The 23,211-nt window shown below is 40.0% G+C and overlaps 1 protein-coding gene and 1 long non-coding RNA gene across 9 annotated transcripts in view; one reads left to right on the top strand and one right to left on the bottom strand.

Annotated features, from left to right (window-relative positions):
- CNOT2 (CCR4-NOT transcription complex subunit 2) overlaps positions 1 to 1,481 on the bottom strand; it is a 132,036-nt gene extending 130,555 nt beyond the window's left edge. For 2 of the 5 annotated variants that reach the window (XM_005887720.2, XM_070370599.1), the window contains exon 1: positions 1,299 to 1,425. Coding sequence is in view for 2 of the 5 variants with exons in the window: in XM_070370598.1 (XP_070226699.1) it covers positions 1,299 to 1,303 (5 nt within the window). In the remaining 3 variants the exon portion in view is untranslated. Of the gene's footprint in view, positions 1 to 1,298 lie in introns of all 5 variants that reach the window. The other 3 variants (XM_070370601.1, XM_070370598.1, XM_070370595.1) reach the window with 3 other exon arrangements.
- LOC138987922 (uncharacterized) lies at positions 1,345 to 11,661 on the top strand. 4 transcript variants are annotated; one of them, XR_011464211.1, is made up of 3 exons: positions 1,345 to 1,473; positions 1,874 to 1,943; positions 2,757 to 11,661. It is a non-coding gene; the product is annotated as an uncharacterized lncRNA (long non-coding RNA). The 4 variants fall into 4 exon arrangements; XR_011464210.1 differs by having other exon boundaries at positions 1,874 to 1,970; XR_011464209.1 differs by having other exon boundaries at positions 1,404 to 1,943.
- The last annotated feature ends 11,550 nt before the right edge of the window (positions 11,662 to 23,211 follow it).

Genomic DNA, 23,211 nt, shown 5'->3' with positions numbered 1-23,211 from the left:
CGTGACAGATTCTAACTAGGTACTTCCTACCATTTCACCAAGAATCTAAGGGTTGCTATCAATGTATTTAATTGTTAGAAAACGACTAGAAGATTAAGAAAGGAGTAGAATTCTCTGACCAAGAGTTTTATGAAACAAAATGTATTGCATTCGGTCTTCTGGATGTTAAAAACTGAAGGCATCTGCTCGGATTCTAAGGGAGTTGATGCTTAGCTTCCTTTCGAGAGGGTGGCACCCGTATGTAAGACTTTTATGGTTGTAATATCGTACCCACAGGGCCTGGAATAAACGCAAATTTTAAGACCTTGGAAATGTTCTCATTAAAAACAAAAACAAAAAAACTCATATTCGCTAAGGACCACAGTTAGCAGGAGTTAGAGGCTTTCTCTCCTAAACGGACCACAGCCTCAACTAAGAACTAAGTTTTAACCCTACTCACTTCTTCCGTGAAACTTTTCAGTTAGACTCAAGACAGCAAAAGGTGGAGAGGCCCCGGCGGAAGTAGAAACCCAGGGCTAGCAACTTCACAGACCGAGGCGTTTCGGGTTCCTCCGCCGCCCCAGGACTCTCCGGACTCAGTCACTACCACACTACGGAAGCTTCACCCTCTGGGTGCGGAAGCAGAGGAAGCATCACAGTTGCACTCCTCCTTCCACCATACACAGCCTTCGGTACCCCAGGGCCTGGCAGCTCCTGAGACCCGTTAGCCAGTCCAGGGTCCCCCATCTTTCACATATACATACACAGAAACACAGACAAGTTGCAGATGATGTACGTGTATTGAGAGAATGTGAAATGCCAAAGACCGGGGCAACTGCTGGGAAGGCGGCAGCGCCGTCTAAAGCGGGCCCGGGGTCCTTGGCCACCGCCGCTGTCGCCTTCTCTTCTTCCCCAAGAAGCAGCGCGACGGAGGCTTCTCCGTGCTGGCGGGAGCCCGGGGGAGAGGAGTCTGGGGGAAGCCCCAGCGCCAGCCGAAGGGACCGGGCCTAGGATCCAGAACTGCCGCTGCAGCTACCCGACTACAGCGACGCTTTACGTCCCGTCCACCACCCTCCCCATACACACCCCCTCCCTCCCTCCACCGCCACCACCCCCCCTTCCCCGCCCGCTCCGCTCTCCCTCTCTCGATTGGAGCCGAGACAAAAGCAACGGGAAGCGGCGGGCCGGGACGCTGCCCGCGGACCCCGGGCGCGACCGGCCCGGCCCCGAGGCATTCCCCCGCCTTGCGAGGGCCCCGAATCCGCCGCTCCCGCCGCGCGCCCCGCTGCCAGACTTCCGAAATTTTGCCAAAAACTCACCGCATGAATTTTCTTGTCCCGCGGATCCAAGATGGCGACGTATCCACCGCGGAGGCTGCTGGGAGCAAGACCTTTACCCTCTGACCCCCGCCGTGACCCCCGCCGTTCCGACTTCCCTCCTGGCGGCGGCGGCGGAAGAGGGGAGCGGCGATTGCGGACCGGACAGAGTTGGCGGGTGGGTAGTCTGCTTCTCACGCGTTGGAGAGGGGACTCGGAGGGGCCCTTCACCCCCTCGCTTTCCTCCTCGCGGCCCCCACCTTCTCTCTCACCGACTCACCGGGAGGCTCGTAGCTACTCTGCAGCCGTTACAGCGAGTAGGAGCTCTGCTGCCACAGGCTCCCCTGGGTTGCTTCGCGCGGGCCACGGGCCCTAGGTCCGGGGAGGATCGCGGGGTCCAGGGGCGGGGAATGGTGAGGTGGCGTCGGTCCGCCCTTCCCGGGGACTCGGAACGTGTTTGTGTTTGTGTTCAGCCCTTCGTTCGCCCCACCCCCACCCCCGTCGTCTGCCTCGTACCGGCCTTCCCTCCCTCTGCTCCCTGAAACGCATCTGATCGCTGTCCAGTTTTCTTCCTTCAGACCCCAAAACCTCCGGTGCTTGTGCACGCACTTCAGGGACCAGCAGCACGTCACCATCACTTTTTGAGAAGTGAGTGATCGTCAGCCGAAACCGTTGGTATTTTAACTCATCACGCTTCCTATTTTTTTTTTTTTTAACTTGTTGGGAGGGAGCATATTGGGGAGGGGGCAGGTTTTTGAAACTCTGTTGGGTGAGCTTTCCTGAATCAGATTTATAGCATTTTCTCACTTTCACTCCCCAATGCCCACGTAAGCTGGAGTGACTGCCTGGGCTATCAGCAAGACCATCTGAAATTACGGTGGCTTTTTTGGAAACTTGAGCAGAGTCTCTGCCTCCCAGAAAAATAATTGTTACTCAAAGTAAAATTAGTTTTATTTTCTTTGAAATAATAACTCTCTCTCTGTTCGTTTGTATATTGCTCAACTTTTCCCTTTTGCTTGATATTTTTGAACCTGAAAAAGAGCATTTGCATGTGTATTAGTAATCGTATGGTTGCATAAAGTGAAAATTGTTACTTCCTTTCTAGTTGAGTAATAGAATTTACTAATGTAAAGTACACTTCATTTGGGGTAAATAAAGTTTCTACTTCCCATGTTTCTTTTATAAAATCATCCTTCCAAAAACTGGCTGTAATCCAATTTAAAATTTATAACTGAAGGGAAAGGGACATATGTCAGTCAAAAATAGAAGGAAAAATAAGAATACTGTGAAATTATAGATGACTTCTATGTTCATAAGATACCAAGTATTTCGATGAATTAGTAGATGCTGTGTGAATTTATTTAAACACTTAGATGATGCTGATGTAGCCAGTAGAAAATGTTTTGCCTGGTTGTTAGTTTTATTAAACATTCTGCTTCATTGTGTTCTTTTTTACTTTAGGAAAATTCAAGAAGGAGCAAATCTTCTTATGTCCTTCCCTCCCTTTTTCCTCCCTTTCCCCCAACAGTTCCTTCCTGCCTCATCATCTTTCTCTTCAACTGTGTAAGATGGTGTGTTAAAAGATTAAATACCTTTAAGTATATGTGATACACATTAATACATATATCTGTGTATTACTGAGCTTTTTAATTTAGCTATTAATAAATTGAAAGTCTAACTGATATTTGGAATTGTAAGATAAAATGAGAAAAGTTGGAGGATATGTGTATGGTAACATCAAGTATCAGTTTGATTTATATACCAAATGTTGTTTAGTTGCTAAGTCGTATCTGATTCTTTTGTGATCCCAGGGACTGTAGCCTGTCAGGCTTCTCTGTCCATGGGATTTCCCAGGCAGGAATACTGGAGTGGGTTCCCATTTCCTTCTCCAGGGGATCTTCCTGACTCAGGGATCGAATCCACATCTCCTAAATGGGCAGGCTGATTCTTTACCACTGAGCCACCAGGGAAGCCCAGTAAAGAGCATGTGTGTGCACATACACACATGCATAGGACTTTGTTAAAGCCAAAAAATGACGCTTATTTGTATCATCTCATGTTTACTCAAAGCACAAGTTTTAAATTGTATAAACTTTGGGTGAAATTGAAGAAATCACTTACAAAAGGAGACAGGTCTAATTTGAGGGTTTTATTACCTTGGATATTTTACTGGGAAAGATAGAACAGCAGACATTTTCATCTTAAATGTGTATGGTAGCAGTGTTAGGGGAAAATACCTTGATACTATTGTTTTCTTGAGAACATATTTGTTGATGATAAATCTGCTTTAATCCTTGCTGAAGAACAAGTTTAAAATTGTTCTATTAGTGCTGTCCAATCTTTTATATTGGTAAATCTGTAAAATTTATGTAATACCTACCTTAGGGGTCAGTTCTAGATATTAAACAAGCCAACATTTGCCAAGGGCTTGTATTTATGGCTTTCTAATAAGCACTCTAAGTGGTACATTTTTAACATTGACTCTTGCTTCCAAAAGTTTGTCTTTATTGCTAACGTTGATAAATTCTGCCCATTTGATAGGTTGTGAGGTGGTGTTTTTTTTTAAGCTATTCACTCTGATAGACTGTCTTACTTGAAAACTAGCCCATACTGAGTGTGTGTTTTGTGTGTTTTTGAAATGTAAGGTGCATCTTATAGAAAAATTGCCAATTTGGATTGAGAAGAAAATTCCTTAGGGAAGAATGCATGTATGCATGCTAAGTTGCTTCAGTCGTGTCCAACTCTTTGATCCCATAGACTGTAGCCTGTGAGTCGTCTTTGTCCATTGGATTCTCCAGGCAAGAATACTGGAGGGGCTGCCATGCCCTCCTCTAGGAGATCTTCCGACCCAGGAACTGAATCTATGTCACCCAGGAACTGAATCCATGATACCCAGGAACTAAATCTATGTCACCCAAGAACTGAATCCATGTATCCTGTCTTGCCTCCTGCATTGGCAAGTAGATTTTTTAACCCCTCGTGCCATCTGGGAAACCCAAGGGAAGAATGACTTTATACATGACCATTAATAGTTGTCCCTCATAGCTCAGTTGGTAAAGAATCTGCCTGCAATGTAGGAGACCCTGGTTTGATTGCTGGATTGGGAAGATCCGCTGGAGAAGGAATAGGCTACCCACTCCAGTATTCTTGGGCTTACCTTGTGGCTCAGCTGATAAAGAATATGCCCGCAATGTGGGAGACCTGGGTTCAATCCCTGGGTTTGGGAGATCCCCTGGAGAAGGGAAAGGCTACCCACTTCAGTCTTCTGGCCTGGAGAATTCCATGGATTGTATAGTCCATGGGGTCGCAAAGAGTCGGACACAACTGAGCAACTTTTTCACTTTCACATTAATAGTTTTAGAAAAGGGAGACCTCCCATTGTTTAAAAGGTATAGACATTACTGAAAGTCTTACCATGGCAAAAAAATAAAGAAAAAAGACGTGTATCTCAAAATTAACATGTGCTGAAACAAAACATTTGAATCCAAACTTTTCCTGTAGTCTTAACCAATTTCCACAAACAATACTCCCAACAGTTCAGTCACTTGCTCAGGTGAAATAGTAGGAATCTTTGATTCCTCTCACTCTATTTATCAGTCAGTATCATCAGCTCTTCCTTGTATTTATTGGGCCTTCAACCACATCACATCTGATGCTACCACCCTGTCCAAGCCACCATCATCACTTAGACAGCAAAATCCAACTATTTCTGATTCCATTTTTCCTTGTACTTTTAAACCATTCTCTAGAAACCAGCCAGAGTGACCATTTTAAAAAACTTGATTTGATTATGTTACTTTGTTTAAAAGCCTCCAGTGATTTCCCTGAAATAGAATAAAGTCCAATTTCCTTACCATGGCCTTTAAAATTACATAATCTGACTAATTCTCCAAACTCATCTTATCCTCACCCTTCTCATTGCCTCCTTTCTGTTTCTGTCCTGTACCAAGCTTTTTCCAGTCTGTAGCAGACAAAGACTGTTGTCCCCTAAAATTTCTTTTCTTTTTTTTTTCTATAGTAATAGACATGGACGTATGGGCATCCAGAATAAAGACTATTTTCTAGCCTCGTGTAGCTGTGTGGTAGTTCTGGCCAATAGAGTATAAGCAGGTGTATGTGACTCCCTTCCAAAACCGTTCTTAAAAGATAGCTGCTGCACACCTTCAGTGCTTTCCTTTCTTTTTATATCTTGCATCCTGGAATATAGATGTGACAGCCATTTGACATACGCAAGCTCCCTTTTCCTGGAGGGGTGGCAGGACCTCAGCTGGGTGAAAATGTGGGTCCTTGAGATCTTTGTAGAGTAGTGTATCAGTCCTCCTTATGTACAGGTACTGATGTGAGGAAAATGTAAACTTTTATCTTGCTAGAGCCACTATTTCAGTTCAGTCACTCAGTCGTGTCCAACTCTTTGCGACCCCATGGACTGTAGCACTCCAGGCTTCCCTGTCCATCACCAATTCTCCGAGCTTGCTCAAACTCATATCCATCGAGTCAGTGAGGCCGTCCAACAATCTCATTTTCTGTGGTCCCTTTCTGTCTCCAATATTTCCCAGCATCAGGGTCTTTTCTAAAGAGTTAGTTCTTCACATCAGGTGGCCAAAGTATTGGAATTTCAGCTTCAGCATCAGTCCTTCCAATGAATATTCAGGACTCATTTCCTTTAGGATGCACTGGTTGGATCTCCTTGCAGTCCAAGGGACTCTCAAGAGTCTTCTCCAACACCACAGTTCAGAAGCCACTGTTTAGGGCATCTTATTCTCAGTTGAACTGATACTCTATCTCAAAACCTGTGCACTTCCAATTTTTTTCTGCCTGAGGTGTGTTTTCTCTATGTCTGTATGGCTAACTCATCAGCTTTTAATTCAGGTTTCATTTCTGACCAGCATTCCCTGGCCTCGTATCTAAAGTAGCTCCTTTTCCCATTTTTCTCACACATTGCCCTCTGTTTTCATAACAGCATTTGTAATTGTATCATTATCTTCTTTATTACTGCTTATCTGTTTCCTTTCACCCTGTTAAAAATGTAAGTTCTGTGGGAGCAGAGGCTATTTCTGTATTGTTCACTGCTTTATTCTCTTAACAGTATGCATTACATAAGTACTGTTGAATGAATGAAACAGTGAATAAAATTCATTGAATGAATGAAATAGGTCCCTATCCAAGATTAGGTAGATTTTTAAAAAATAGATGTCATAAATTTTCCTTCACAGGTAATGTATAAAATCCAAGATAGGAAGCAGCTAGGAGAAATAGTCTAAATTAATGGTATAGGCCCTTAATAATAAAGATATATGCCTTTTTTCTGGTATACATAATAAGGTTGGGCATCCCTGGTGGCTCAGATGGTAAATAGTGTGCCTGCAATGCGGGAGACCTGAGTTCAATCCCTGGGTCGGGAAGATCCCCTGGATAAGGAAATGGCAACCCACTCCAGCGTTCTTGCCTGGAAAATCCTATGGACAGAGGAACCTGGCAGGCTCTATAGTCCATGGGGTTGCAAAGAGTCGGACACAACTGAGTGACTAACACTAATAAGGTTATTACAGAAAAAGCTTAGGTGGTGAACCACACTGGCAAATCAAAAAGCACTGCAAAATAATAATCTGGGGCAGAAGCTCCCACTACATAGTGGTCTGATTTACTCTGTAACTTACTGGACCTTAGATTCTTCATCTAAAATATATGAAAGAATCTTAAGCTTTGAATCGTAATATTATAAAAGTTTAACTGTAAGTCCAACTTAAGAGTGACCTGACATGTTAAACATTAATTTGGTCTTCAGGTATTATTTTAACAGGTGATTGTGTCTTGATAATACTGGCAAGGGATCAGAGAAACAGGACTTGTTACACTGCTGAGAGTGTAAATTGGCATATCTCTAGTGTGCAGTTTGGTAATATGTATCAAAAGCCTTGAAGGTCTAGTATGCAGTTTGGCAGTATGTATCAAAAGCCTTGAACGTATACATTTGATCCTGCAGTTCCTCTTCTAGAAATGTATCATAGAAAATAAGGATATGTGTAATAATTGGATTGCAAGAATATTCATTATTGCAGTTTATTAGGATATTAGTTGAATTAAGCTCAGAAATAAAGGAAAACAACAGAATGGGAAAGACTAGAGATCTCTTCAAGAAAATTAGATACCAAGGGAATATTTCATGCAAAGATGGGCTCGATAAAGGACAGAAATGGTATGGACCTAACAGAAGCAGAAGATACTAAGAAGAGGTGGCAAGAATACACAGAAGAACTGTACAAAAAAGATCTTCACAACCAAAATAATCACAATGGTGTGATCACTCACCTAGAGCCAGACATACCTGGAATGTGAAGTCAAGTGGGCCTTAGAAAGCATCACTACGAACAAAGGTAGCAGAGGTGATGGAATTCCAGTTGAGCTCTTTCAAATCCTGAAAGATGATGCTGTGAAAGTGCTGCACTCAATATGCCAGCACATTTGGAAAACTCAGCAGTGGCCACAGGACTGGAAAAGGTCAGTTTTCATTCCAATCCCAAAGAAAGGCAATGCCAAAGAATGCTCAAACTACCACACAGTTGCACTCATCTCACACGCTAGTAAAGTAATGCTCAAAATTCTCCAAGCCAGGCTTCAGCAGTACGTGAACCGTGAACTTCCAGATGTTTAAATTGGTTTTAGAAAAGGCAGAGGAACCAGAGGTCAAATTGCCAACATCCACTGGATTATGGAAAAAGGAAGAGAGTTCCAGAAAAACATCTATTTCTGCTTTATTGACTGTGCCAAAGCCTTTGACTGTACAATCAATTGTGGAAAATTCTTCAAGAGATGGGAATACCAGATCACCTGACCTGCCTCTTGAGAAACCTGTATGCATGTCAGGAAGCAACAGTTAGAACTGGACATGGAACAACAGACTGGTTGCAAATCAGGAAAGGAGTACATCAAGGCTGTATATTGTCACCCTGCTTATTTAACTTATATGCAGAGTACATCATGAGAAACGCTGGGCTGGAAGAAGCACAAGCTGGAATCGAGTGCCGGGAGAAATATCAATCACCTCTGATATGCAAATGACACCACCCTTATGGCAGAAAGTGAAGAGGAACTAAAAAGCCTCTTGATGAAAGTGAAAGAGGAGAGTGAAAAAGTTGGCTTAAAGCTCAACATTCAGAAAACTTAAGATCATGGCATTTCGTCCCATCACTTCATGGGAAGTAGATGGGGAAACAGTGGAAACAGTGTCAGACTTAGTTTTGGGGGCTCCAAAATCACTGCAGATGGTGATCGCAGCCATGAAATTAAAAGACGCTTACTCGTTGGAAGGAAAAAAGACGCTTACTCCTTGGAAGGAAAGTTATGACCAACCTAGATAGCATATTCAAAAGCAGAGACATCACTTTGCCAACAAAGGTCCGTCTAGTCAAGGCTATGGTTTTTCCAGTGGGCATGTATGGATGTGAGAGTTGGACTGTGAAGAAGGCTGAGTGCCGAAGAATTGATGCTTTTGAACTGTGGTGTTGGAGAAGACTCTTGAGAGTCCCTTGGACTGCAAGGAGATCCAACCAGTCCATTCTAAATGAGATCAGTCCTGGATGTTCTTTGAAAGGAATGATGCTAAAGCTGAAATTCCAGTACTTTGGCCACCTCATGTGAAGAGTTGACTCATTAGAAAAGACCTTGATGCTGGGAGGGATTGGGGGCAGGAGGAGAAGGGGACGGCATAGGATGAGATGGCTGGATGGCATCACTGACTTGATGGACGTGAGTTTGAGTGAACTCTGGGAGCTGGTGATGGACAGGGAGGCCTGGCATGCTGCGATTCATGGGGTGGCAAAGAGTCGGACACGACTGAGCGACTGAACTGAACTGAACTGAAGCTCCATGCATACAACAGAACAGTATTCAGTCATTAAAAATGATATGGAAGAAAGTCTATTGACCTCATATATAAAGTACAAAGGGAAAGTTTTAAAAATATCCAATTTTGTAAAAATAAGTTTGTAAGTCTTACAAAGGCCCAACAGGATATGTGCAAATTATTAATTCAGTCCTTTAGAAGTAACTTAATTATTTTTGTTTCATTATTTCTATTTCTTAGTTTTTATTAACATTCATAGAATATATTTTTATACTAATTAAAATTCTCCCTTTATCTTTAAGAAAAAAGTGGATGATTTGGGGAAATAGTATCATACATATACCTGATACACAAGCCTGATATATCCTTTCTTCACCCATGCTCCACAACTAATTTCCATTTCTTCTATGGTTTACTTTCTAAATACTTCTAAGATCCTCCCTTAGCTCTCCATTCCTTCAGCCATTCTCTTAATCATTTCCTCATCATCCCTCATCTGAACTTTGAAAGAGATTTTGTTTAAATTGGTCTTCAGTAAGTTTTACCCCTCCTCAGTCTTCCAGACTACCACCAGACTTTACAGTACACATCTTAGGAGACCCCCTGCCTAAAATCTTTATAATGACATACCTCATCCACCACAAGTTAAAAGTGCAAACTCCTTTCCATGAGGCATAAAGCTCTTCATGTTATACCACCTTCCTATGTTTGTAGCCTTAGGTACTACTTGTGTGTCTATCCTAAAACATGATGCTTCATGCTTCGAACCTTGCAGTTTTCCTTCTGCCTTGAGTGGCCACTTCACCCCTCAAAATATTTTAAACCAGTATAGTCTTCTGTGCTGGTTTTAAAAACATGTCCATAAGGGAATTCCCTGGCAATCCAGTGGTTAGAACTCTGCACTTTAACTGCTGAGAGCATGAGTTCCATCCCTGGTCAGGCAGAGTACTAAGATCCCAAAAGCTGTGTAGCATGGCCAAAAAAAAAAATGTCTGCAAAATATTTGATACTTTATTCTTCAGGATGTGGAACTACTTAATTCACCTCCTTCTAAGTGTGAGTTGAACATTGTGAATTTCTTCTTGTAAATAGAATAAGATAGAAGAGACTGTGACTCTGAGACTAGATCATAAAAGGCTTTGAGTTCTTCCTCCTGCATATTCTTTTGAGTCACTCCAAGGGAAGCCCGCTGCCTTGTCATGGGACGTTCAGACAGCCTATGGAGAAGCCTGTGTGCCTAGAAATAAATTATCCCAGCCAACAAGGAAGCAAAGCCTGTGCACAACTCTGAGTGAACTCAAAAGCTAATCTTTGGGCCCCTTTGAGATGACTCCAGACCTAGCCAGCAGTGTAACTATTACTTCATAAGAGACCTGAACCAGAACCAACTAGCTAAGACCCTCCTGAATCTGAGATAATATTTGTTGTTTGAAGTTGCTACGGTTTGGATTAATTTGTTATTCAGTAGTAGAACCCATAAAGCTTCTTTTGGGACTCATCTTGTGTGAAATTTTTCTTCACTTCGTATAGAATTGGGTTTTGCCCAACTAGACGATGAATGCTTACAGGCAAGAACTATATTTGCTTTACCCTTTTTTCCCTTTTTCTAGCACAGTATTGACAAATGTTAAGTCCTCAAAAATTTTCTGCCAGAAGGAAGTGTAAAATTCTTTGACCAATTGTAAGCAACTTGAGGGTAGAAACCCTGTATTTTTATCATTTTATCTTCCTTTACACAGTATAGGAAAGCAGTTAAGCAGGTGCCCCAGAAAGATCTATGTGATAAATAAGGTTAGACCTAAGAATTTTTATGTATCAAGTGTTTTTACTATTAATATGCCCAGTCTTGTACTAAAAAGAGTTTCATGAGTAACATGATTTCATTAGAGAAAAATATAACTAGGAAATAGTAATAGCAACAGATAAAGCAAATACGTATACCCACAGGCACTGTTCTAAGCATCTTACCTGTATTAACTCATGAAATCCTTTTATGATTTCTACTTTATGTGCTAGAAATTGCTAGAATCTGTGGTAGAGTCTATATAAACTCTGCTAGATCAGTAAAGGGAAGTGAGGACAGACCGGCATGTGAGGAATAGCTTCACCATGTGGCTGCTTAAGTTTCATGTTCAGCGACATAGTTTGGATAGATCTGGATGAAAGGAAGAGACATTTTCACTGAGAAAGAACATGACAAAAGGCAGATTGCCACAACAGAGTACCAGTGACTAGGTGACTTGAACAAATTTATTTTCCCTGTGAGTCTGTCTCCAAATTTACTTTTTTTATAAGAACACCAATCATATTGGATTAGTACATACCTATATGGCCTCATTTAACCTTAATTACTTTTTAAAATGGCCTGTCTCCAAATACAGTCACATTCTGAACTAGCAGGGATAAGTGAAAATGAAGTCGCTCAGTCGTGTCCAATTCTTTGCGACCCCATGGACTGTAGCCTACCAGGCTCCTCTGTCCATGGGATTTTCCAGGCAATAGCACTGGAGTGGATTGCCATTTCCTTCTCCAGGGGATCTTCCCGACCCAGGGATCGAACCCAGCTCTTCCCTGGTGGCTCAGACACTTAAGCGTCTGCCTGCAATGCAGGAGACCTGGGTTCAATCCCTGGTTCAGGAAGATCTCCTGGAGAAGGGAATGGCAACCCACTCCAGTATTCTTGCCTCCCCAACTCCAAAAAGGGAGGTGGCGCTCAAAGCAGGAATAAGTACCTCATAAATTTGGGGGTGGGGACACAATTCAGGCCAACTCAGATGTTGAAATGAGCATGGACCAGAGGCAAGAACTGACCTAAGATAAACAGAGGGGTAGTGGAGTTTATGTAAATTGGGGAGTATTTTTTTTTTTTTTTTCACAAGCTGGAGGAAGTCTTGCCAACATCTTGATTTTCCTCTTTCTTTTCCTCCTTGGTTTCTGATTGATTTAGAATTTTTCTTTTTTTTTTTTTTTTTTTAATTAATTTTATTTTTTTTTTAAACTTTACATAATTGTATTAGTTTTGCCAAATATCAAAATGAATCCACCACAGGTATACATGTGTTCCCCATCCTGAACCCTCCTCCCTCCTCCCTCCCCATACCATCCCTCTGGGTCGTCCCAGTGCAAATGCCAGGCAGAAGAGTTGATATGGATGGTTTTCAACAAGTCACCAATAATCAATCCATTCCCAGGTTTTAGCACTAAAAAAATTAAATAGAACCCTTTATAGTATTTGTTTTCATTTTATCTACTTTTATCACTGCTGTTATCTTACCAAGCTAAGATCTTATCTGTGAATCTTCCCAAAACTAATGAGATGTAAGTTTTTACCTACTCAAATCAGTCCTAAAGTAAAAGCTGATTCTTTTGCAAGATGTTTCCCCACACTTGCAAGAGAGTCAACAAAATACAGTTGACCCTTGAAATATAGTTCAACCCTGAAAAGGTTAAATATAAATTTTAATGTTTCTAACATTACCTCTCATTACTTTACAGTGCTTGATAACATGTAAGTCTGGCATAAACTATTACACATTTGTTCAATGAATATTAGAAACAGTAGCTTTTGAAGAGGGAGCATTGGTTTCAAAAAGGAACCCTCTGTCAATTATCTGGTTAAACATGAATAGTTAATTTAGTTCACAAAGACTGCGTTGGTAATAATGTCTGAAAACAATACCAGTTTCATTTAAACAAAAGAGTTACCACAAGTCTGTGCAGTAAGAGTGACAAATATTTCAGTAATACATATACCAAAATGGCATTAGGTTACCAAGATTTAATAAAAGAAACCCATTACATTCAGTTCAGTTCAGTCGCTCGGTTGTGTCCAATTCTGCGACCCCATGAACCGTAGCATGCCAGACCTCCTTCTCCATTGCGAACTCCCGGAGTTCACTCAAACTCACGTCCATCCAGTCGGTGATGCCATCCAGCCGTCTCGTCCTCTGTCGTCCCCTTCTCCTGCCCCCAATCCCTCCCAGCATCAGGGTCTTTTCCAATGAGTCAAGTCTTCGCATGTGGTGGCCAAAGTATTGGAGTTTCAGCTTCAGCATCAGTCCTTCCAAACAACACCCAAAGGACTGATCTCCTTTAGAATGGACTGGTTGGATCTCCTTGCAGTTCAAGGGACTCTCAAGAGTCTTCTCCAACACCACAGTTCAAAAGCATCAATTCTTCAGTGCTCAGCTTTCTTCACAGTCCAACTCTCACATCCATACATGCCCACTGGAAAAACTATAGCCTTGACTAGATGGACCTTTGTTGGCAAAGTAGTGTCTCTGCTTTTCAATATGCTATCTAGGTTGATCATAACTTTGCTTCCAAGGAGTAAGCGTCTTTAATTTCGTGGCTGCAATCACCATCTGCAGTGATTTTAGAGCCCCCAAAACTAAAAGTCTGACACTGTTTCCCCATCTATTTCCCATGAAGTAATGCAACCAGATGCCATGATCTTTGTTTTCTGAATGTTGAGCTTTAAGCCAACTTTTTCACTCTCCTCTTTCACTTTCATCAAGAGGCTTTTGAGTTCCTCTTCACTTTCTGTCATAAGAGTAGTGTCATCTGCATATCTGAGGTTATTGATATTTCTCCTGGCACTCTTGATTCCAGCTTGTGCTTCTTCCAGCCCAGCGTTTCTCCTGATGTACTCTGCATAGAAGTTAAATAAGCAGGGTGACAATATACAGCCTTGACGTGTTCCTTTTCCTATTTGGAACCAGTCTGTTGTTCCATGTCCAGTTCTAACTGTTGCTTCCTAATCTGCATAGGGGTTTCTCAAGAAGCAGGTCAGGTGGTCTGGTATTCCCATCTCTTGAAGAATTTTCCACCGTTTCTTGTGATCCACACAGTCAAAGGCTTTGGCATAGTCAATAAAGCAGAAATAGATGGTTTTTTGGAGCTTTCTTGCTTTTTTGATGATCCAACGGATGTTGGCAATTTGATCTCTGGTTCTTCTGCCTTTTCTAAAACCAGCTTGAATGTCTGGAAGTTCACGGTTCATATACTGCTGAAGCCTGGCTTGGAGAATTTTGAACATTACTAGCGTGTGAGATGAATGCAATTGTGTGGTAGTTTGAGCATTCTTTGGCATTGCATTTCTTTATTCTTTGCAGCCAGAGATGGAGAAGCTCTATATAGTCAGCAAAAACAAGACCGGGAGCTGACTGTGGCTCACATCATGAACTTCTTATTGCCAAATTCAGACTTAAACTGAAGAAAGTGGGGAAAGCCACTAGCCCATTCAGTTATGACCTAAATCAAATCCCTTATGATTATACAGTGGAAGTGAGAAATATATTTAAGGGACTAGATCTGGTACATAGAGTGCCTGATGAACTATGGGTGGAGGTGCATGACATTGTACAGGAGACAGGGATCATCTCCAAGAAAAAGAAATGCAAAGAAGCAAAATGGCTGTCCGAGGAGGCCTTACAAATAGCTGTGAAAAGAAGAAAAGTGAAAAGCAAAGGAGAAAAGGAAATAGAAGCATCTGAATGCAGAGTTCCAAAGAATAGCAGGGAGAGATAAGAAAGCCTTCCTCAGCCATCAATGCAAAAAAATAAAGGAAAACAACAGAATGGGAAAGACTAGAGATCTCTTCAAGAAAATTAGAGATACCAAGGGAACACTTCATGCAAAGATGGACTCAATAAAGGACAGAAATGATATGAACCTAACAGAAGCAGAAGATATTAAGAAGAGGTGGCAAGAATACACAGAAGAACTGTACAAAAAAGATCTTCACAACCAAGATAATCATGATGGTGTGATCACTCACCTAGAGCCAGACATCCTGGAATGTAAAGTCAAGTGGGCCTTAGAAAGCATCACTACGAATAAAGCTAGTGGAGGTGATGGAATTTGGGTTGAGCTATTTCAAATCCTGAAAGATGATGCTGTGAAAGTGTTGCACTCAATATGCGCATTACGTTACTAGTGTTCAACTCTGAAATCTTTAAAATATGAAAGGAATAAAGCCATTAGCTTGCCTTCCCAGTCTGACAAATTAAGTAGAATAAAAAGTGTTACTGGATCACAGGTTCAGCTTTACATCTATGGGGTCGCACAGAGTCGGACACGACTGGGGCTACTTAGCAGCAGTGGCAGAAGCTACATAGAATCATAAATGCATAAAATCTAAAACAAAATTTGAAAAAAACCCAGCATACTGTACATTAAATGAAGCATTCACCATTCTAAAATGAGAGTCATTATGATAAATTTATCATAAGACTGCTATCTTTCTGGGGAGGGGGACATGTTTTATTGTACATATTATTATGATCACTTTCTATGAACTTCCACACAGATTAGGGTTACTGTTTACTTATATAAGCATTTTTTAATGCTTGAGAATCTTTATTAAACTTCTTTTGTTTAATCTCATAATGATGAAAACAGTAACTCTTATCAAACACATAACCAAAATATCTTCATCTTCATCCTGTCACCTGTACATTTCATGAAATTTTCAATGCTGGAGAATACTATAATGACAATGCAAATAAAATAAAATTTGGACAGATGCTTAGAGTTTGTCATATAAAGGATTTCTATAATTGTGATTTTCTAAAGCTTTGCATTATTTTCATGGCATTTTTTCTGACTTCTGTAAATTTTCTATATCGTTTATGAGTTGTTTTCCAGATACGAGCATAAAAGTATGTTTTTAATATAACCAGTTTTGAAAATAATAGAGCAAATGCTTCATCTTAATAGGATATCTGTTCTGACTTGGTATTCACTTATTATTCATTATTCAAATGTGACTGAATCTCAATTTTGTACCCCACATTGTGTTTTATTGTCATTTAGTTCTCAAGAAAGTACATGATGTAGGTATAATAGTGTAATTTCTCCCATATTCTTGTATGCCACATGTATGTGGGAGACACCCAGTGTAAACTGCAAAGCCAGTCTTATCTTTCAGGTATCCTGTTGTTATATTGAATTTCTTTCTTTTTTATTATTCATCACCTTTGGAATTGATAGCAGCAATATTAAAGCCACTTAATATTCTCAGCTGAACATTAAAGATGTTATTACTCTCAAGTGTTTTTATGGGTCGTGCATGCATGCTCACCGCTTCAGTTATTTCTGACTCTTTGTGACCCACTGGACTGTAGCCTGCCAGGCTCCTCTGTCTATGGGATTCTCCAGGCAAGAGTACTGGAGTGGGTTGTTGTGCCTTCCTTTAGGGGATCTTCCCAACCCAGTGAGTGAACCCACATCTCTTGCATCTGCTGCATTTCAGGAGATTCTTGGCCACTGAGCCACTGGGGAAGCCCTCATGGGTCATTATCATGTAAAAAATAGGTGGCCTGAAAATAAAAGCCAAGCAACCAATAAGAAGAATATGAGATCCTTGGAAACCATATAGTGGCTGTGACAAACCAATCAACACAAGAAACCTCAAAGAAAAAAACTAATTAGAGATAAAATAGAAGGTCAGTATTGGCCTGAGAATTATTACAGCTACAACTTGGCATAAATTGCAAGCACCATAATTACATAATTTGGCTCAATCTGCATAAACTGAGATAGCTAGTGCTTTACAGATGGGAAATGGGGGCTTTAAGAAGCTTTAAAAGAGAGGCCTTAGATTACACAGATTGTTTCTAACTTTAGAGCCTGTCTCTTTTTTGATGTTAAGGTAATTTTAATATTGTATATAATATTTTTATATATCTTTTTCTAGAGTGGGGGCTTATGGGTATCATAAAATTCTCTAAGGGGTCCTAATGAAAGAAGTCTAAGAACCACTAAAACTGTGAGTTCAGTGCCATTACTGTGAGGAAGAGAGTAATGCTGAGAGAGTTTTGGCTGAGTCATTCAAACAAATAAAGGTGGAGAAGCTAAGTAGATTGTGAAAATTCTGATTCAACTAACATTTATTGAATTTCCATTTGCATCAGCTACACAGATTGTATTATACTTTCTCAACTTAAATATATAGAAACACCTTGTAAGAGTTGTGTATACCCAATGAGTTAAATTTGGAGAAGGAAATGGCAACCCACCCCAGTATTCTTGCCTGGAGAATCCAGTGGACAGAGGAGCCTGGCAGGCTACAGTCTATGGGGTTGCAAAAGTCAGACATGACTGAGTGACTAAGCATAATGTGAGAAATATTTTTATTATACAGTAGAAAGCTTGATTTAGGCCTGTGCTGATCAGTTGCTCAATCATGTCCGACTCTTTGCGACCCGATGAACCATTCACGACAGGCCTCCCTGTCCATCACCAACTCTCAGTGTCCACTCAAACCCATGTCCATTGAGTCAGTGATGCCATCAAACCATCTTATCCTCTGTCGTCCCCTTCTCCTCCTGCCCTCAATCTTTCCCAGCATCAGGGTCTTTTCAAATGAGTCAGCTCTTCACACCAGGTGGCCAAAGTATTGGAGTTTCAGCTTCAACATCAGTCCCACCAATGAACACCCAGGGCTGATCTCCTTTAGGATGGACTGGTTGGATCTCCTTGTAGTCCGAGGGACTCTCAAGAATCTTCTCCAACACCACAGTTCAAAAGCATCAATTCTTCAGCGCTCAGCTTTCTTTATAGTCCAACTCTCAGATCCATACATGACCACTGGAAAAACCATAGCCTTGACTAGACCGACCTTTGTTGACAAACTCTGCTTTTGAATATGCTATCTAGGTTGGTCATAACTTTCCTTCCAAGGAGTAAGCATCTTTTAATTTCATGGCTGCAGTCACCATCTGCAGTGATTTTGGAGCCCCCAAAATAAAATCTGACACTTTCCACTGTTGCCCCGTCTATTTCCTGAAGTAATGGGACCAGATGCCATGATCTTCGTTTTCTGAATGTTGAGCTTTAAGCCAACTTTTTCACTCTCCTCTTTCACTTTCATCAAGAGGCTTTTTAGTTCCTCTTCACTTTCTGCCATAAGGGTAGTGTCATCTTCATATCTGAGTTTTTGGATATTTCTCCCGGCAGTCTTGATTCCAGCTTATGCTTCTTCCAGCCCAGCATTTCTCATGATGTATTCTGCATATAGTTAAATAGGCAGTGTGACAATATACAGCCTTGACGTGTTCCTTTTCCTATTTGGAACCAGTCTGTTGTTCCATGTCTTGTTCTAACTATTGCTTCCTGACCTACATACAGGTTTCTCAAGAGGCAGGTCAGGTGGTCTGGTACTCCCATCTCTTGAAGAATTTTCCACAGTTTCTTGCGATCTGCACAGTCAAAGGCTTTGGCATGGTCAATAAAGCAGAAATAGATGTTTTTCTGGAAAACTCTTGCTTTTTCGATGATCTCTGGTTCCTCTGACAATTTGATCTCTGGTTCCTCTGCCTTTCTAAAACCAGCTTGAACATCTGGAAGTTCACGGTTTACGTACTGCTGAAGCCTGGCTTGGAGAACTTTGAGCATTACTTTACTAGCATGTGAGATGAGTGCAATTGTGTGGTAGTTTGAGCATTCTTTGGCATTGCCTTTCTTTGGGATTGGAATGAAAACTGACCTTTTCCAGTCCTGTGGCCACTGCTGAGCTTTCCAAATTTGCTAGCATACTGAGTGCAGCACTTTCACAGCATCAGGATTTGAAATAGCTAAACTGTGCTGATAGCTGTTTCTAACTATTAATTTGGAAAAAATGGAAATTAAACTAAAATATTTTAAATTAATTACATTGATTTTAATGTAACAGTATTGTTTTGTTGAGCCTAAAATCATTGGAAATTTATACAGCACATATTTGGTTTTGGGGTATACTTATATTGCTACATGGTAACTCAGTTTTCCCAGCCAGTTTTTAAGGCTTTGTTCCAGAAGCAAGCAGTCACAGCTTTGACCTTTTCCTGGCATGTATGCACCATTCATTTGTTCATTTCTGCTTCTTACTGTATAGCTCAGGGCATTTTAAGTTTTATAAATTGGCTCCAACTTATAAACACAAATGAAAATATGGCATTCAAATCAGGCAAAAGTATTTTATAAATTAATCTTCCCTGTGATCCAAAGTATAGTTATTAATTTTTAAATCATTTTTCAAATGAAATTTCAAAACCAAGCATTTTTGATGAGAAATCAAAGATATTTAAGAACATGTTAGTGAATTGCCAAGGATTTGAAAAGCAAACGTTAAGAGCTTAGGGTTTTAGAATAGCTCAGAACTGGAATTATACCCAGCTAAGACATAGGCAAGCCAAGTGGCCTTGGGCAAGGTGCTAACCTCACTAAGCCTCAGTTTTGTTACCTAAAAATTGTGTGTAGAAATATGCCTTTTCAGAATTAGAATTTAATTTTAAGAGATGATCTATCTAAATGCTTAGCATAATATATGGAATTAACCAAACATTCAAAAGTAACCTAAGGATGTCAAAGAGAGAAGCATAATTATTAATGTAACATCTGAAAGGAAAAATGAAAGAAAAGACTGTAAAAACAGACACTCACATTTGCAGCAACATGGATGCAACTATAGATGCTCATACTAAGTAAAGTAAGTCAGAAAGAGAAAGACAAATACCTTATGATATCACTTCTCTGTGGAATTAAAATATGTCACAAGACTTCACTAGCAGTGATTAAGAATCCACACTTCTGCTGCAGTCAGTCACTGGCCAGGGAAGTAAAATACCACATGCCTCACAGTGCAGCCAAATAAAATATGTCAGAAATGAACCTACCTACAAAACATCTGTGAGTAGACTCACAGATGTAGAGATCAGACTCATGGTTGCTGAGGGGAAGTAGGGGAAGAGAGGAATGGACTGGGAGTTTGGATTTGGTAAATGCAAACTATGTCATTCAGAATGGATAAATAGCAGGGTCCTACTGTATGGCACAGGAAATGGTATCCAATCTCCTGAGATAAGCCATAAAAAAAAATATTTTTTAGAATGTATCTATTAGGTTGGCCAAAAGGTTCATTCAGTTTTTTCCGTAAGAGAGCTGTAGTAGTGCTTAGTTGTCCTTCATTTGAAACAATTCTTATTGTGATAGCTGTCATAGCAGCATGCATTTTTGTAAAAAACTTAATCAAAATTTTGATGTTGTGTAGCCATTCTAATACGAAAGATGGAAGAAAAACTTTCTTCATATTATGCTTTATTCAAGAAAGATAAAAACACAGCTGAAGCGGAAAAAGATTTGTACAGTGTTTGGAGAAGATGCTGTGACTGATCAAATGTCTTAGAAGTGGTTTGCAAAGTTTTGTGCTGGAGATTTCTTGTTGGAGGATGCTGCTGTATAGTCAGGTAGACCAGTTGAAGTTGATAGCACAATCAAATCAAGACATTAATTGAGAACAGGAAACATACCACAAGGTAGATATTTTGAGCTGACATCCTCAAAATATCCAAATAGGGTGCTGAAAATCATTTACACTAGCCTGCTTATGTTAATTGCTTTGATGTTTAGGTTCCACATAAATTAAGTGAAAAAAACAAAAACGACTATTTCTGCATGTGATTCTCTACTGAAACATAATGACGACATTCTGTTTTTAAAACAAATTGAAGTGAATGATGAAAAGTGGATATTGCACAGTAATGGGGCAAGTGTAATGAACCACTGCCAACCACACCAAGGGCTGGTCTTCACACAAAGAGGGTGATGTGTATATGGTGGGATTGGAAGGAAGTCCTCTATTATGAGCTCCTTCTGGAAAACCAAACAGTTCCCAATTCAACCAACTGAAAGTAGCACCTGAAAATTCCAGAATTAGTCAAGAGAAAAAACATAATCTTCCATCAGGATAACACAAGACCACATGTTTCTTTGATGACCAGGCAAAAACTATTACAGCTTGATTGGAAAGTTTTGATTCATCTGCTGTGTTCACCAGACATTGCACCTTTGGATTTCCATTTATTTCAATCTTTACCAAATTCTCTTAATGGAAAAAAAATTTCAATTCCCTGGATAAGAAGCACCATTCTTTGCTTAAAAAGCAAAGTTATGGGATGATGAAATTATGAAGTTGCCTGAAAAATGGCGGAAGGTAGTGGAACAAAACAGTTAATACATTGTTCAATAAAGTTAGTGAAAATGAAAAGTTTGTCTTTTATGTTTGCTTAAAAAATTGAGGAACTTTTTGGCCCACCAGGTATGTGCATAACTGCGTCACTTTGCTGTACAGCAGAGGTTGCCACAACATTGTCAATCAAATACTATACTTCAATTAAAAAAAATTTTTTTAAGGCCACTTGAAAAAACAACAAACATAAATGTGCTAGCTGGCTGACAAATACTTTCTGTTAAGAAATAAAACTCAGGTAAAATGAGAAAGTGAAACATATTCTTAAATGATTGTATTTCATAGTAGCAACTTAGTTAATGTTTTGTTTTCATAATATTTTTTAATAGCTGGTTTTTAAAAGTAAACCAGTAGCTAATCTTTTTCATTTCTTGTGATATTGGATTTATATTCCTTCCACGGTTATTAACAGAATTTTAAAAGAACCATCACTTTTAAAAAACATTGTTTACGATCTCCCTGATGGCTCAATGGTAAAGAATTCTACCAGTTCAGGAGACATGGGTTCAATTCCTGGTCCAGAAAAATCCTACATGCCATGAAGTATGCCCATGGGCCATAACCACTGAACCTGTGCTCTGGAGCCCATGCTTCACAAGAGAAGCCACAGCAATGAAAAACCCTTCCACTGCAATGAAGACTAGTCCCTGCTCTTGTAACTCGAGAAAAGTCAGCACAGGAACAAAGACCCAACACAGCCATAAATAAATAAATTTTTTAAAAAGACATTGTTTACAAGATTACAATTCTCAAATAATTTTACCTTTTTAATGTGGTTTTCAATTCTAAATGAAGTAGAACTTTTAGTCATAATTCAGGTATTTAAAAAACACTACCTAAAATATAGGTAAGCACAGTATTTCATAAAACACTTGTATTTTGATATGAGTGAAATTAGTTCCTTTTGGCTTCTGGATTTTAAAAGTTGCTACATCTGCTCCAGCTTTGACTGGTGAAGGTGGTCCTGAAGGTATATTATCCTAAAACCATCTCTTATCCTTTTAATGACGCAGCCTATATAATTAGGAACGAACTATGTTTTTCATAAACAACATATGTAAGTGGGCACAGGACAGTTAAGTCGCAGAACCCAGAAAAACAGTCAATTGATCACTTACAAATTCAGAAGCTATCCCAAGCAGATATTTTATAATGTAGTGCAAAAATAAATCATAAGATATAACACTTCTAATAATAAGAAAGACCTTTTCTGTTAGCCTCATCCCTAAAGCTAGTTTTTCCTGCCAAAAGCCAAGAGACCTTATTTTAAAAAACAAAAACCTCTTAACTACAGCAGCAGAAGGAAGAGAAAACCTCTTTTGAATGAAATGATACCAAATATATTATTATACTTCTTTAAGCTGAAGAACTTGGTGTATCTTTGTTGTTCCTTATGGAAACAAAAATTACAAAAAGGGGAAAGAGGAGGGAGAAGGGATCCAAACCAGGTTCCTCAGACCAGTTCTGTGAGATATTGGTAAATATTTTGTGGGAAAAGATTGCATTGTAAAATAGATGTAGGAGTTAGTTAAACCAAGTAAAAGAAGTTTTATGACTGCAGTGTTTGTTGAGATTTTTAATATGCAAATATATGTTCCTAAATGCCTTAGTCCTTATTTATTGATGACATCAGTTAATACCTCACAAAACCATGAACTATGTACATTTAAGGAAATACTGTGCTTGGAAGGTTGAATTTTGAGTTCCTGTAAACAGAGGATTCTCTCCTATCAACTTTCTTGGGATTTGAATGGCCTGTTACAGATGTTTGAACCAAACCAAACGAGATATTTTTGTATCCACTTTAGACTAAGTTTTACCAGTACTTTAAGCAAGGACTGGCAACATTTAAAACCAATGCTGTAGTTAGAGCTGAATATTTTTGCAGGCACATAGCTCCCTATAATTGTCCTATTAATTATGCCTCAAAACTGAAGATGAAATGCATGAATTCATCACATTGTAAGTTAAAATAACTTTAACCTCATGATATTAAATGAGTAGAGTCACAAGCAGTCCTGTCGCCATTGCCACAGCCACTCCTGTCCACTCTTGGTCAAAAG

Source organism: Bos mutus, chromosome 5 (genome assembly GCF_027580195.1).
Source record: "Bos mutus isolate GX-2022 chromosome 5, NWIPB_WYAK_1.1, whole genome shotgun sequence".
NCBI classification, from domain to species: domain Eukaryota; kingdom Metazoa; phylum Chordata; class Mammalia; order Artiodactyla; family Bovidae; genus Bos; species Bos mutus.
This window is presented reverse-complemented; position numbering and strand designations above follow the sequence as displayed.